General features: G+C 37.2%; 1 protein-coding gene across 1 annotated transcript; it reads right to left on the bottom strand.

The window, feature by feature from the left end:
• Nucleotides 1-3,703: 3,703 nt before the first annotated feature.
• Nucleotides 3,704-4,630, bottom strand: LOC120767278. Its single transcript, XM_040093152.1, has 2 exons — nt 4,411-4,630; nt 3,704-4,350 (listed from the first exon to the last, which is right to left on the bottom strand). Exons 1-2 carry the CDS (start codon nt 4,628-4,630, stop codon nt 3,704-3,706), a joined length of 867 nt encoding a protein of 288 aa, XP_039949086.1.
• Nucleotides 4,631-15,684: the final 11,054 nt, after the last annotated feature.

Genomic DNA, 15,684 nt, shown 5'->3' with positions numbered 1-15,684 from the left:
TGGTTTTCTAATAGAACTTCGCAGGCTTTTTCTATGCCTAGTACTTCTGCTTGGAAGATGCTAGCCGAGTTCGGTAGACGTATACCGCATATAAGACTTTTTCTTTTTCGTTTCACATTGTAAAAAAGCATAAATGTTGAAATAGTCCAAAACTAGTCCTTAAACAACTAGTCATGAAAAAGTCCCAAAGACACGAACACCAAAACTTTAACAGCACAAATTGAACTGATCCCATAGTAGGTGAACTGGACCGGCACTAGTCCTTAAATAACTAGTAACACAGTATTTTTCGTATAATACCTTTATGTTTCGGCTCTAAGCTTCGAGAAATAGCCGCAAATGTATTTCTATTTGTTCACTCTGCATTTTATATTATTTTCTTCAATTTACTTGCATTTAAAATAATTTTCTTCGAGCCCATGCAAGCCGTGTCAAAGTAAATAAAAACATTCAACAATGAATGCGAATGTTGTTGAGAAATTGACAAAAACAAGAGCAAAAAGAAAGATGTGGAAGAAACAATAACAATTGAAAAGGATTGTGCGACAGGAAAGGCGAAAGTTGCACGCAGCTGTACATATTTATATACATATGTATGTGTACATAAATATATACATATGTATAAATAAAAATATTTAAAGGTAGAGGAGTATTTTTTTCATATCCGTATGTATATACTTATGTACAAATATTCAATCTGTAATGTAGGTGGTAGAACAGCCTGCAATAGCTGTGACGACAGCGCACCAAGCTCTTGGGTATTGCTTGTTGCACGAATGTGTAAACAACAGCTGGGCGCGTTCCCCATATAAATTTACAAAACAAATGGTTGTGTATCCACACACCTACATATTTACATACATATATATACATACATAGATCCATACACACATTTGGGCGTAAAAAAACATCGAGGCATGATTAGAAGCCTGCTAGTCAATAATACAATGAAGTTGATTTATTTTATTTTCAGCTTTTTGTGCCGCTGTTTAGTCTTCCAATTTGTGTGGTGCGTGCCTTTTTCGTGTTAATGTGAGATTGGGTGGCACAAAAGGGGGACACCGGCAGCGCACACATGCAAACACACATACATACATATGTATGTTGCATATAGTTCATGCTACCGTGCCGCTTCTGGTGTTGCACGGCATGAGATTTCGAGAATTCATCAGCCCCAAAAGCATGTCTCATTTCATTTAAATGCGTTTATTAAGTCATTAGTTTGCTGTGCAGAAGCGGAAAAAATATTTGAAGTGGTTTATGAAGGGATTTAATCAAAATCCATTACACATGTATAGACAAGGAATGCGCATAACTCGAAAAAACTGATTAAAATGCATACATACATACATATAATAAATTGGGCTAAGTTGTAAGGTTATAGAGCGAATAAAAAACGAAAAGCAGAAAGAAAATAAAAAAAGAAAAAAGATTTACATACATACATACATAAGTATGTACATATGTATATATCGTCACCTTAAATGCAAAAGAGTGTATTTCAATAAGAGTATGTGATAACCCATATATAACAATTTTATAACCAAAACATGAGTTTTTGATAACCAATATATAACCATTTTATAACCAAAACATGAGTTTTTGATAACCAATATATAACCATTTTATAACCAAAACTCAAATAGTGTTTCAATAAGAGTGTGTGATAACCTATATATAACCATTTTATAACCAAAACATGAGTTTTTGATAACCAACATTTTTAAGCATTTTATAAGCAATACTCAAATTTTGTTTCAATATTAGTGGTTTCTATTATATCGTTTTTCAATCGAGTATAAACTTATGAATAGTGATGTTACGTTATTTTGCATTTTAGGTAACGATATACAAGTATACATACATACATACATATCTATGTAGATATATGGGGTCTTTATTAAAATAGCTTAGCACTCTCTACCATAAACTACTTTAGTTTTCAACACCGAAAAGGCTTCAGAATATAAGGATTACGCTCTCGGAGTGTTCGTCAAAAATTCTGATGGATTCGATAACGTGTTTTTGCAATCTGTTCTGAATAGTATCATCTGAGTCAATACGTATTGATCCTGCTATACAACGCAGGATTAGAAGACTCTTGATCTCTAGAAGTATAAGAACAGAATAAAACGACGCTAAAATGACCATTCCACAAGATAGAGTGCTGTCTCCGCTCTTAGGAATAGTAGGGCTGAATAAACTGTAAACGATCTCAGAAGCCCCCACGAGAGTGGCACATGCAGACGGCATTTCCATCGTAATAACTGAAGGGTGCCTACACAACATTAGTTGTGCTATGAGTACCACTTTGAAAACAGTCCAGAATCGCAAACAGTTTTGTAGTTGAATCCAGAAAAAACGGAAGACACACAAGAAAATACAAATCCCTCCTTTGAGGCAACCTTCGATAAGTGGAACACAACTCCTTCCCAAGAACAAGAATATCTTGGGGGGAGCCTTGGATACTAAACTGCTAGGGAGGCACAACCTGAACGAAAGCGTTAGAAAAGCCAGCAATATGGGGCGACTACTGGCTGCAGCAGAATTCACATACACATAAAACTTTCAGACATAAGTATGTAGCTCAGTGGCTAATGGCGGTTTGGTATGAAAGGAAAGTGACGGAAAGAAAAAGAAAGGAGGGTAAAGAAAAGGAAAGCAAAGGAAAGGAAAGTCCAAAGGCGATGTAACGATCTACCTGGGTGCAAAACTACAAAAGTCATGTGTAAAGTGATAGATTGGAAATATGCAAAGTTCCTACAGGCTGTCGATAGAAGGGACGGTAGGAACATGATCGGATTTCACACTGATCACATATTGGTGGCGGCACACGCCTGCAGAATGGGGCTGACAGATCGAGAACGCTGCAGAAAATATCAAGGCACCAGAGAAACAATGAAACAGCTTTCATTTGTCCCGCAAAGGCAAGTCATTTCCCGCTTTAACCATTTGAGGGCCTAGCGGTTTTAGTCATTGGAAGAGGTATCGCTTGTGAGGCCATAGGATCTATTGAAATTCATGCCAAGCGCAAACTTCATAAAGGATGATATCCATGAAATGTAGAACTACGAAACTGAACTCCTTTTGTTACAACAAAGGACCGAAACTGGTCTATACTTATGTGACTCATTAGCTTACCAGACTCACCTAACCTTTATATTTACAAGAATATAACTGAAACTTATATTTTCCTTGTCGAAACTCTTTATATTCCTAAAAAAATAAATACCGCTCGATATCGACTCAGTTTGAAATCAATTCTATAGACCAATAGGGTGCCAAAACGACATACCCGTAAAAATTTGCCCGATTGTGGGATCTACAAGTCTTAAGTTAGTACAAAGCGAGGTACATATGCATTTCCAATAATGTTCGAATTAAAATTTGTTTGTTCAGAGAAACTTCCATGGCCTAACTTCACAATAAAGAAAATCAAAACGACATAGTATGAATACTTATGGCTATAAAGGCCTTGAAGGATCAGTAAACAGTCGAAGCAGAATGATTTAATGAACTATTTATTTAAAAGTCTTCTAAAATGAATGGTAACCGCTTACATGGCATAAAACTATAAGTATAATATCTTAAGTTATCTCCTTGCACCAAAACTTAATAAAAAGGACATATTAATAATTCTTTTGTAAAAATATGGAAACACAAATTAACTGAAAAGTAAGTCATCATACCCTTCCACTTTCCCTCATATATCTATGAAGAGATCATCAGCGGCATTCAGTGCGCCCTCACGCCAACCCAACGCAACGAAGACCAACTTCTTCACTTCCTCCACTGGCAGTCCCACATCAGCATGGGCTTTACGCAGATATACATAATCCGGATTCTTCTGCAAGATCTTGAAAACGGCTTCAAATTCATAGCTTTGCGCGCGTTGAACCGCACGCAGCAGATACCAATCGCGCAACATTAAAAGTTCGAATAAATCTCGCAATCGTTGACGCGGCAGAGCATCGCGTATATCCTCCAGAACACCACGTATACCCGGGCGGCCTTTCACCACGTCAGTGCTAGTGTCGTTCTTTTTTGACTCCGTCAACACAGTCAGCTGTAGCAAATTCTTTACGAAATCGGCGTATAACCTTATATCACAATTCATTTTGTAGCAGGTATAATCACGATAGCCTTTCCACTGGCGCGAACGTCTTAAGCTGGCCGTACGATTACGAAAATCCGGCGACTGAATCAATTTTATTAGCGCCACCATTTCGGGATCTTCGGCAGCGCCGCGTATAATGGCGCGTATGCGTTCGCGCGGTAGCAGCGCTTTGGCTTGTACCAAGAGATTGCGCATGCCCATGCCGTTGGGCGCATCGCAGGGTCCAAGGTGCACTGAGATGTTGGAGTTTTTTCAATAGTAAATTAATTCATAAATTCGCAAAAACTACTTACGCTGTGGTCTTATGGGAAAGAATGGCAGTAATGGGTTGAAAATCGGATTGCGTTCAAACTGTCGCGGATCGCCTGGTATTTGATCGCTATCCCAAACGGGCAGCCAATTGATACGATCCGGCTTCTGTGACGAAATTTCATTTGGTTTCGGAAATTCGAAGTCTTGCGCTAAGCTGCCACTGAATACCAGTAGCAATGCGCTATATACTAAAAGCTTCATATCGACACCTTTTGCTTTGCTGACTTCCCAAGCTTTGGCGGAGCTTTAGATCTCTCTGTGCTTAACTATATTTTTGCATTGCGTACTGCAAGTGCACTGACTTAATTCCATTTTAGGCCGCTTTTATATAACTTTTTTTGTAGGTCACCGTGGCCTTAACGGTATTTATTAAATTTAATGCAATATTTCTCTGATTGTGCAATATTAAAGCGAAACTTTCTGTGGTATCTTTGTTTCGTAGATAATGTTGAGTCCATTAATCGACATAATAAATAAATAAAGAAGAATTCAATTGTCTTCTTTTGTTTATGGTGCTCTAGCAAAAACTTACAGTTCTGCTTCGAAACTTTTTATCTCAATGAGATAATCTCATATACATATGTATGTATGATTTTGTGATTATGTAATACATACTAAGAGAGTGAATCATGAGTGTAATAAGTTTATATAATCTGATTTTATTAAATAAGATACGATGTTTAATTAAAAAATCGCAACAAACTTAAAAAGTTGAAAGGGAAGTTCAAAAACATTAAAAGCTCTAAAGCTCTCAAACCTTAAGTAATGTCATACAGAACCACAATCTGGTTTCCTAATTCTGCAAATCGTTTTGTGAGTCAATCTAAGAATCTAAATAAGATTCAAAATTCGAAAAAAGAGCATTAAAAGCTTTAAAAACATAAAAAGCTCAAAAATAAAAAAAATAAAAAAATCTCGAAAATATCGAAAAAGTGAGGAACTTATATATATCAAGTTTTGTAATTCCTTATAGCAATACAATCCCCAAAGGTTGAAATGTTAAAAAAATTATTTTGATAACTTAAAAAGCTCAAATGCTGTAAATAGTGCACAGAACCAAAATCTGGATTTACTTAAGAGTCAAATGATTATACAATCACCACAAAGCTTAAAAATGCCAAAAAACTTAAAAAGCTCCAAAGCTTGAAAGCTCGAAAGCATGAAAAACTCAAACACTCTTTCATAAATTGCAAAACTCAACGGAGAACGAAAGTCAAACGTACATTTCTCTCTCAAGAACACCAAAGCTTTCTGATTTCAATCTGATGTATTCAATAGATGGGATTATCCCACAAAATAATAAAAAGCTCAATTTTACAATGCACTAAAACTATTTTTACTACACTCGATCCTCAGCTGGTTAGAGTGGTAGTGAACATGTCAAGGCCCTTTAAAAAAATTGTATTAAAAAGTCAGAATGACTCAAGAAGTATACGATTGGTGCAAGCCCTTCATAAGAACCGTTTAAAAAAGTCAGAATGACTCAAGAACCAAATTTTAAAGGTCTCTCAAATGTGTTCTGTTGTCCAAGAGTGACTATACGATTGGTGGTGGTGTCTATTATTGGGAATCATCCGTCAATACTAACTTCAGATTTTCAGTCTATTGTGGCGTTTTTCAAACCAAGGTTGCTACCATCAAAATAGCAGTTAATTTAAGCCTGCCAGCTTCCTTTGAGGAAGTGTCTAACCACTCCGACAGTGGAGGGGCAATACTAGCCTTGAACTCTTTGACCGCGCACTCGAGGTTGGTTTAAGAAAATCTAATCTCACTATCAACGGCGAAGGGGTACTGCCTGATAAAACTTTTTTAGGTACATGGCCATAAAGGAATCACTGGCAACTGCAAAGTTTTGAATTGACAAAAAAGGGTATTTCAAGCTTGATGTCATTAGAGTTGCAACGAGTCACAACTCCGCTGTCGTCTTACGGGTTACTTTTGAAATGCTGCGCCTGACGGGAGTTTGGTGGGCGCTGGGAAACTATCGGTACGGTCGCAAGATCCTTCACAAGCCCAAAGATCAATTGCAAAAGAACCAGCCAGCTCTTCGTCCTCAGCCAGGTTAAGCATTCCCTAATTATCGAGGTCATAACTGAGCATTGCCTTATTGGTAATGCTAAAAATCGAACCGGATGCCAGTTACAGAAGTGAGTTGGAGGAAGACGAGACTAAAACATCTCAACTTTTTTGTCCTGATTGCTACGCTTTTGCGAGATCAAGGCTAAAACATCTTGGATTTCACACCTCTAGACACTCAGCTGAGCTGGTGGAACTAGAAAATAAATGCCTTAGCAGATTTGTAATGGGTAGAAGTCGCTTTGTGGACACTTAAAACAACCAGAGTTATTTGTCTTGATTCATAAAGGACTGATCATAATCAATCCAAGTCCAGTTAATTAAGAAATTTTGGTATCAGACATGAGATGTATAAGTACATACATATGTACATAAGTACATATTTCTATGTAGATTCAAATACGACTATCTGAAACTTAAGGCTGTAGACAGAGCGGTAGACAGGGTTTTCCTTGAAAAAGTTCATTTTTTCTTTAACATTTACAAATAATTCTTATGTTTCAACATTCATCACATTCTCTCGTTTCATTAGCGTCACATTGTGTCATGTGATGTAAATGGTCGCAATTTCTTTTTTATTGCACATTATATCTCCGAATAGAAAACATTTTATCTACGTTTGAGGCTGGTACAAAAAAAATAATAATACATAAGAAATGAAAACACATGAAGCCACTCAAACGTGTCGCCCTCTCTCCCTCTTTTACATCTTCCCGCATTTGTCTGACAACCTCTCGCTAGACGCTAATGCCGTTGACATTAAACTGAAGTCCTATCGATATATTTTTTCTTTTTTATTGCTGGACAAAACAATTCTTGATAAACCTTAAGACATTAGTATGTACATATGTATGTATGTATATTTGTGCTATATTTTGCGATTGGTGAGTGTTCAGCGTTTGGTTACGCGTGGCGCCGACACAGCTGTGGCGCTATCAACGCCATAACGAATGATATCAAAACTGTCGTCGGCTGCTCCTTGATGGCGACAACAGCCGCTTGTCTTTCGCTCATGGAAATTAATGTCACGTGCGCAATTTCGATAGGCACACTTTGTTCATACCGCCATTAGCGTGGTTACAAATGTTGCAACCTCGTGTGCGTACTCGAGTGTGTTCTTATATAATATTGAATTTCATCAACCATGTGTGGTTCGGTGAGCACATTAAATTTGTGGTCAACGCGCGCAAGACTAGATTCAGATATACTTATTTGTACTTAGATGATGTTTCATAAGTATATAACATCTGATCACATTGACCCGGAATAGCCAATTTAAACTTTTGCAGAAGGGTTTTGGGTAGTCTACTTAATCGCGAGCACAAATATTTGAGTGCAAAAAAATACATGATTGTATGTAAGTCTCGAACTCATCGAAAACTTGCTTAATTGGAGTCCTCCTCTATCTGTTAATAACGCTAGCTTGACCTAAACCTAAGGAGCCTAGACCTCTACATCCATACATATTCTCCAACTGCATTAGGGAATAAAGACTAGATCTTAACATTTTTGTCATTGAAATTGAAATTGCGACAGTGAACAACTCTGTCAGTACTCCTTCAGTATAGACCCGAACATAAGAAATATGTATATGTCCTTCATGCAAGGAGTCCGGTATGACACTAAACACCTCTTTACATACTTTTCTAAACCCACTTAATTAGCACATCTCTCCCTTTGGTTCCATCCGTCGAAACAGCTCATTTCTTCTTCAAAGTAACTTTGATAAAAGTTGAAGCAACTTATCATAGAAAAAGTCAAAGGAACACTAATTTAAAATCCTTGTATCAGAGAGAAGCCAACATTTCTTATGGATCGACTCTACACATTTCGGTTAACGTTTTGGGTATGCAGCGTGTTAATAATAGACTCGTAGACCGTAGAAGATCTGAGCCTTTTGCAAAACAACGTCCAGTAGTGACCACAAAAGAGATGCTTGACGACATAGCTGAGGACTCCACAATCGAACGGATCATTCGTGGTGATGGGGCGCTGAAACATTTCTCAGTCGAAACCACAGATTTTTCAAATGCGCTATAGACCTCCAAGCTCCGAGGCTATAAAAATTATAAGAAAGTTGAATCAAGCTTGTATTGACTCAGGAGCCTATTTTGAAGGCAATAATACAGAAAAGAAGAAGAAAAACTTTTTCAGTCCGAGTCAAATTTGATCAAATGGTACGTACCTAAATTTTCTCAGAATAACTTAATGACTATCTCTCAGCAGAAAAATGTTGAGTTCAAAAAAATGTTTTGACTCTTATAGAAAAAATAGGTCCAGACTTGTACATTCTGAATTCCGTTTCAAGGATTTATTCAATAAAGAATTCGTAAATTTTCAGATTGTGGCCTCAGAAACTTGCCTTAACTTGTTCGCTCCAATTCATTGATTTCTATATTGTGGCCTCAGAAACTTGCCCTAGCTTGGAGAGAATAAGTTAAGACAAGTATCTGAGATCACAATTTAGAAATCAATGAAGCTCGAAGAAATATGGAAAGTATGGTTGGTAGCAAGAGCACCCATTGAGCAGTATTCATACACCTCATCTTCTAAGGTTAGTAAAACCTAACATGTAGATATGTAAACCAAAACCTGTCTACCCCCTCAACAATTCCCACTAAAACTTAACTAAGTATGCAAATTCTCACAAAAATGGCAAACGGACTAGCTTCGACCTCCTCAGAAATATATATAAACTCACCCAATCTTTTTTAGCGATTCCAAAACAATTTTCTAATTTATGGCTTGTCCTTCCCAGTCCACCAAATTGAATATTTGTCAAAACAACAATTCTCCACGATAAGGCTGAAATATAGCCACCTTGTGTCAGTCAAAAGCAACCCTGATCCTTTGACTGCGCATTATCACAGCTGTTTGTTACTGCTGTTCAGTCAATAAATGCTTACCATATGAAAATTGACATACCGTCTGGGCGACATTTAACTTCACGTTTGTCAATCAGTCATATTGAATTTCAATGCGCAGCCTTATATAGTTTAACGCCTATCAAGCGTACCACGGACGCCCATCATTCATGCAGCCATTCATCAATATTCAATGGCAATTTCCCTTAAAGCTTTTGTGACAAGGGAAAAAGTGACGAAAAAATCCTTAATAAATTGTAATAAACATATACAGGGTGGTGGGAGAAAAGAATTTTCGGAAAACTGATATGACTTTATATAGGTTTAGGGTGGTTCTTAAGGCAGGTATAATTTTTTTCAGTGTTAATCGGTGATGCTAAAAACAAAATCATCTTACAAAAATGTTTTTTTGTTGTTTACAGTAACCTAAAGTATTCATCTCCGCCAAAAAATTGTATTAGGTTAGGTTAGGTTAATCTGGTAGGCCAGTAAGCCACGCATAGGCCAGTTTGGTCCTTTGCGTTATCAGATGTAGTTCAGTTCCTAGGTCCAAGAGAAGTAAACATCCTTTAGTATACTTGCGCTTGACGCGAAATTTAACAGACTCTGCGGCCTCACTATCGATACCTCATCCAGTGTATTATACCGTGGGTACCCAGTTTTGCCAATGCGGGACAAGTGTACAAGAGATGCTGCATTCTTTCCTTTGTGCCCTGCTCTAGACATTTGTTGCAGTCTCCTCGATCTGTCAGCCCCATGCTGCAGGCGTGTGCCGCCACCACTCAGTGACCAGTTAGTATACCCATCATGTTCCTACAGTCAATGGAATTAAAACACGAAGATTTTCGCGTGATTATTTTTTAAAACTACATCGAAGAACTTCATTCAGACATATGCCATTTGTATACCAATAATTTCCACCGAACCGAAAGATTATCTAAGTGATAGTTATTGTTGACTCAAACAAAAGGCATTACAACAAACATACTTATGTCTTCGAAGAACAGATCCACCATACATACATAGATCCGAACTGTCTCTGTAGCAGTGGATTTGTGTAACTGAAAGCAAAATTCCCCAAACTCAACGAGGCAATATTTCATACCGAATAATTGGAAGACCACAAAACTTCAACTTATAAAGAATAAGAGCTTTGAAGAAATACTGAATAATAAAGAAAAACTCGCTTAGAAATGTTTTGTGAACGTTGTCCAAATTTGAAGGGAACAATAAATCGGAAACTTACACAGACTTAGTTATGAACTTATAACGTCATGTAAGCCTTTGGAGTGTAAATAGTATGTCCTTAAAAATACCTATGCTGAACTTTCATCTGGATTTCTTTCCATCAAATTTGAGTGCTGTGACTGACGAACAAGGGAAGAAATATTATATTATGTTTTTGAGTGTGACGCAAACTCCAATGATGCTAAAAAAAAGATCCTCTTCTCTCTGCTCTCTATTGACGAAAAAATGTTAATTTTACCCAAAAAATTGGTCTCTCTGCTTTCTGTTGGTGAAGAATGGTGAATTTTACACAACATTTCGGTCGTTTTAGGCCTGCGATCTCTCATTAGATCAAAGAACTAGTGGGTCTATAATAGACTTCCGGAAAAATTTTAATAGTTATCGGATCAGAGTTTTGAGAAAAACTCGTTTGGAAAAACAAACTAATTACTAAGCGCTTACATTTTGTAAGCCTGTAACTCCGAAGCTATTTGAGATATTGATTTCCTATTTATGCAATTTTAAAGGTAAAACCTATCGAAATCTGAAGAGCAAAGCAAATCGGTATTTAAAAAATTTCATCCCAGGTAACATAGTACTCTTCAAAGCTTTTGTGGAAATTTAGTACTCTTACGCTTACGTCTTAGTTTAGTACTCTTAAGCCAGCATTTCATCCAATCTCAAGCTAATTCTAATAAGCACTTTTGGGGATTGGCCTAGAGCTCTTGCAAAGATGAGATACTTATCTTCTCAGTTATAAATTGTATTCCTTTCTAGCAATCTTCTATTCACTCCTGCAATAAAAAAGGGAAGTCTCTTCGTTTGGTCAAACTTTGTTAAGTGGCGAATCGAACTAGCAACTGGTAAAAATATGTACTTAAACTGGTATAAATTTAGTATTACTAAATGGAAATGGCAAATGAGATTTTCGTGTCCTTTGGCGGATCAAACCAGCAACTGGTAAAAATATTTATGTACTTAAACTGGTACAAATATGGTATTGAGTAAATGGTAATGGTAAGTAAAATATTCGTGTTTCTTATTTTACTGATTTCAATTGGAAAACTTTATTGTGCATTTCAGCTAAAACGTTCCAGATCAAAAAGCAGAGCTTAAATAGCCGTAAGCAGATCAAATAAAAACATTAACTGGTTTCGACAAATTAGCAGCTTCTTGGGGAGAAAAGAAGATCTGTAAAATGTTCAGCACAATATCTCAAACACTTAGAGACTTGTTCGGTTATATACAGACGGACATGAAAAAATTTAAATGTCCGAAGCACAGCAAATATGAAAAGAATCATGCTAATGAGTTTTTACCGCGAAAAAAAATATAAAAATTTTTTCAAAATTCGAATTTAAATACTACTTAACTTTTCCTTAAGGTTCACCCTATATTAGCAGCCCACTTATAGGTGCTGCCAGCGAAATTGCCACCGCAAAAAATCTGCTGAATCGTATGCATTTATTTATGATTACAACAAGGCATACAGAGGTAAGCATATACGAGCGTATACCTCAAATAACTGCTTCAACGGCGAAGAGACTTCTAGTTAAATGCAGCCACTTGTGGGCGAAAAATCTCGTCAAAAGGGAGTTTCGCGTATTGTCGTAACGCTTCAGCGCTTCGCTGACGTCAACATCAACATCAGCGAGAATTTTTCTACGAAATTTAAATTAAAAGGATCTGCATTTAACACGCCTTCGAGGCACACGCATAACCGCAGCGCTCGTCATTTATGATTTACGCCTATGGGTGTCCACAGCAAGGTGAGTGAAAGCTGAAGAATTGCACAATATTTGTGTGGGTAAATGTGTGCCCGTGCGTGCATGTGTGCGCCTCCCGCCTAGGCGTGGCAAGCGGCTGAGGTGAAAATGCGCGTAATGTCGTGTATTTTTGACATGTGGCATGAGAAGGAGAAGCAAAATACGAGGCGACACACAAATTTCACATGGGTTTATATACCCATTGGCTTATCGGTTTCTTAACTCAGTGATTTCGGAAGTTACGAGAAGCGTCTTATTGTTTCGTATTTTAATACATTTCATTTCGCGTTGCTATTTATTGAGTGTAGTTTATTGTAAAATTATGAAAATACTGTTTACTCAAGCGCGAATGTGGATGAACATAATGGGCTATCTGCTTCATCGCCCAATAATAATTATATCTAGGAGGGTGTGTTATGTAAATGTTGGAGATAATAGCTAAAACCAACAAAAATACATTTTATGTTTGTCACTAAAGTTTTCTTTAGGAAGAAAGAGATATAAGGATAAGAACTATGAGACAAACTGATTTCCAAATGTCTGACAGAACTTCACTTTGATCCGTCAGTTTGTACCTATAGTAGCTATATGCTATAGTAGTCCGATCAAAACAATTTCTTCGGAGACTGCATCATTACCTTTAACCATAATCCACACAAAATTTCCTGGAGAAATCTCGGCAAATGATAGACTTTTCATACAAGCTCTTAATTCCGATCGTTCAATTTATATGGCAGCTATATGCTATAGTAATCCAATCCGAACAATTTCCTCACAGATTACACCACTGCTTTCAGCAACAGCTCACACCAAATGTCCGGAAGATATCTCGTCAAATGAAAAAGTTTTCCATACTAGCTCTTGATACCGATCGTGCAGTTTGTATGGCAGCTATATGAAGTAGTGGTCCGATATCGGCGGTTCCGACAAATGAGTAGCTTCTTTGGGAAAAAAGTACGTGCGCAAAATTTCATTTCGATATCTCAACAACTGTTGGAATGAAGGACGAGTGCTTAGTCTCAAAACATCTAATATGAGGATCCTTGTGTCCATGACTAAATTTATACCAAAAAAATTGGTGAATTTGCAAAAAATCTGAGTCAAATTAGAAGAGCGACTTTTCCTGAGAACTATGTGGTATGGTGCTAAAAATTTTTAAAATCTGTGGAGCGCTTCCTTTAGCCTACAATATTGAAATTAATGATGTTCGACCTTGCGGTTGTCTTTAAAGTCAATCGGTGGATAAATGAGCTTCAGCCCACAGTTGATACCCCAAGGAACGAACTAAGCCTCTGGTGCAGATTCAACATGCTTACATATGTATGTACAGCAACTGATGTCGGTAAGAGATCAAGCTATCTAAGGTCATTGAAATGGTTCAACGCTAGTCCAAACTCTAGTCCACTTGGACTGCGGCTTCAAACTCGATATTATTAAAGAGTTCAACACGAAGTGGATACATGAGGAGAAAAATGGGTTTATTGGTAAACAGAAAGAGAGAAAATAATGTTAAAGTCTCCAGAATTTTTTGGCGATAAACAAGCTTTGGAAATTTTATTTTCATTTAAGCAGATAATGAGTATTATATGCCTACATTTATGTAAACTTTATCGAGTAATAAGGAGCGATAGAACCAGCAAAGAGCTTCACACAAAAAAAAATAAAACAATTAGGCTATTGAAGGCTGCTTATGGTGATGATCAACTGAACATATAAATTCGTTTGTGTAGAGACATTAGGAAAATATGTTGCACGCCGTAATGCCTTGGTCAACAAATAAAATAAAAACAATGGGGGGAAACATACATAAACATATACGCATAAGGAAAGTTCGAGTCATTAACTTATGCTGCCGCGACTGGCTATAAAACTAAGGAGTGGCAAGTAGAATTTAATCAACATTAATGTTGACCAACAGGAGGATGTAACAGAGCATAAGTGCAGGGAGTCCTGCAATTAAGGAAAAAAGCCTTGGTTTAATAGTGTTAGGCAAGTGAAAATACATACATATATACATATATACTTATATATATTATTATATACATATATATACTCGTATGCATGTGTACATATAAAAATATTTCCGCTTGTAAAAAGAGCGTTGCGTTGAAATGAGGCGTGCTCCCGTTTTATGAGACACTCACGCCTTCGTTATTTAATAAAGTGATAGAAGTGGAGCCAGTATACCATAATTATATTTGCATTTTCTAGCAATAGGAAAACGCAGCAGGACCATACAATTACATAAAAATGTCATAAAAAGTTGATAGCTCGGTTATTCAGTTAGTTCTCAAGTTTCGCGTTTTTATGATTTAGGAGGACACTGCTTAAAATATCTTATAACATACTTGTATACCAGCTGGGGGTGATATGAAGGCGTGCACACTTTAATTAATAGAAAGCGTCTTAAGTAATTAAATAACTAAGTAATTATTTCTTTATATTTTTCATGAAATTTCTACCAAATTTAATACACGCTTATAACGGGTTTTTCAATAGTGACGCTACAAAAGTAGACCGATAGGGACAGCAAACGACGCCATATTTTTCAGAGCGCTTCGTCCAATTTATGATCGTCATAATCGTTCTGTCAAATCAACAATTGAGCGTCTAGTAGAAAAATTTGAATCCACAGGCGCAGTACAAAATGTTCCTGTGCCAGTGAGACAAAGAAGTGCCCGAAGAATATTGCTGCCGTTAGCGCATCAATTGAGGAACACCCAAATCAGAATCTCACATGTCGTTCGGCATCTCTGTGGCGTCGTTGTGGCGAATTTTGCAAAAAAAAAATCTTGGCCCACAACCTTACAAGATCACATTGAAACAAGAACTGAAGCCGCTTGACCACCAAAATCGTCGTATGCACGTGAATTGAGGTGAGCAACAACTTGAAAATGATCCGGTTTTTCATCGAAAAATTATCTTCAGCGATGAGGCTCAATTCTGGCTGAGTGGCTTCGTATAAGCAAAATATGCGTTATTGGTCAGACAGCAATCCACCAGTACTCCATGAGTTACCATTGCATGCCGAAAAAATTACGGTTTGGCGCGATTTATGTCCCGGCGTCGTCCTTGTGCCGTACTTCTTCCGTGATGATCAAGACCGACACGTTACTGTGAATGGAAATCGCTATCGTTCAATAATAACCGAATATTTTTGGCCCGAATTGGACACGAGGACTTGGACAATATGTGGTTCCAACAGGACGGCGCCACAAGCCACACAGCGAATGTCACAATCGATTTATTGAAATGCAAGTTTGGTGAACGTGTTATCTCATGAAATGGCCCAGTCAATTGGCTACCTCGGTTGTGCGATTTG

This window comes from Bactrocera tryoni, chromosome 2 (assembly GCF_016617805.1).
Source record: "Bactrocera tryoni isolate S06 chromosome 2, CSIRO_BtryS06_freeze2, whole genome shotgun sequence".
Lineage (NCBI taxonomy): Eukaryota > Metazoa > Arthropoda > Insecta > Diptera > Tephritidae > Bactrocera > Bactrocera tryoni.
Note: the sequence above shows the minus strand (reverse complement) of the source record. Positions and strands in the feature narration are given on the sequence as shown.

Coding starts and splice junctions, on each gene's coding strand:
- LOC120767278 (XM_040093152.1), bottom strand. CDS start 4,630: ATGAAGCTTTTAGTATATAGCGCATTGCTACTGGTATTCAGTGGCAGC. Junction 4,351..4,410: donor CTTTCCCATAAGACCACAGC/GTAAGTAGTTTT, acceptor CCAACATCTCAG/TGCACCTTGGACCCTGCGAT.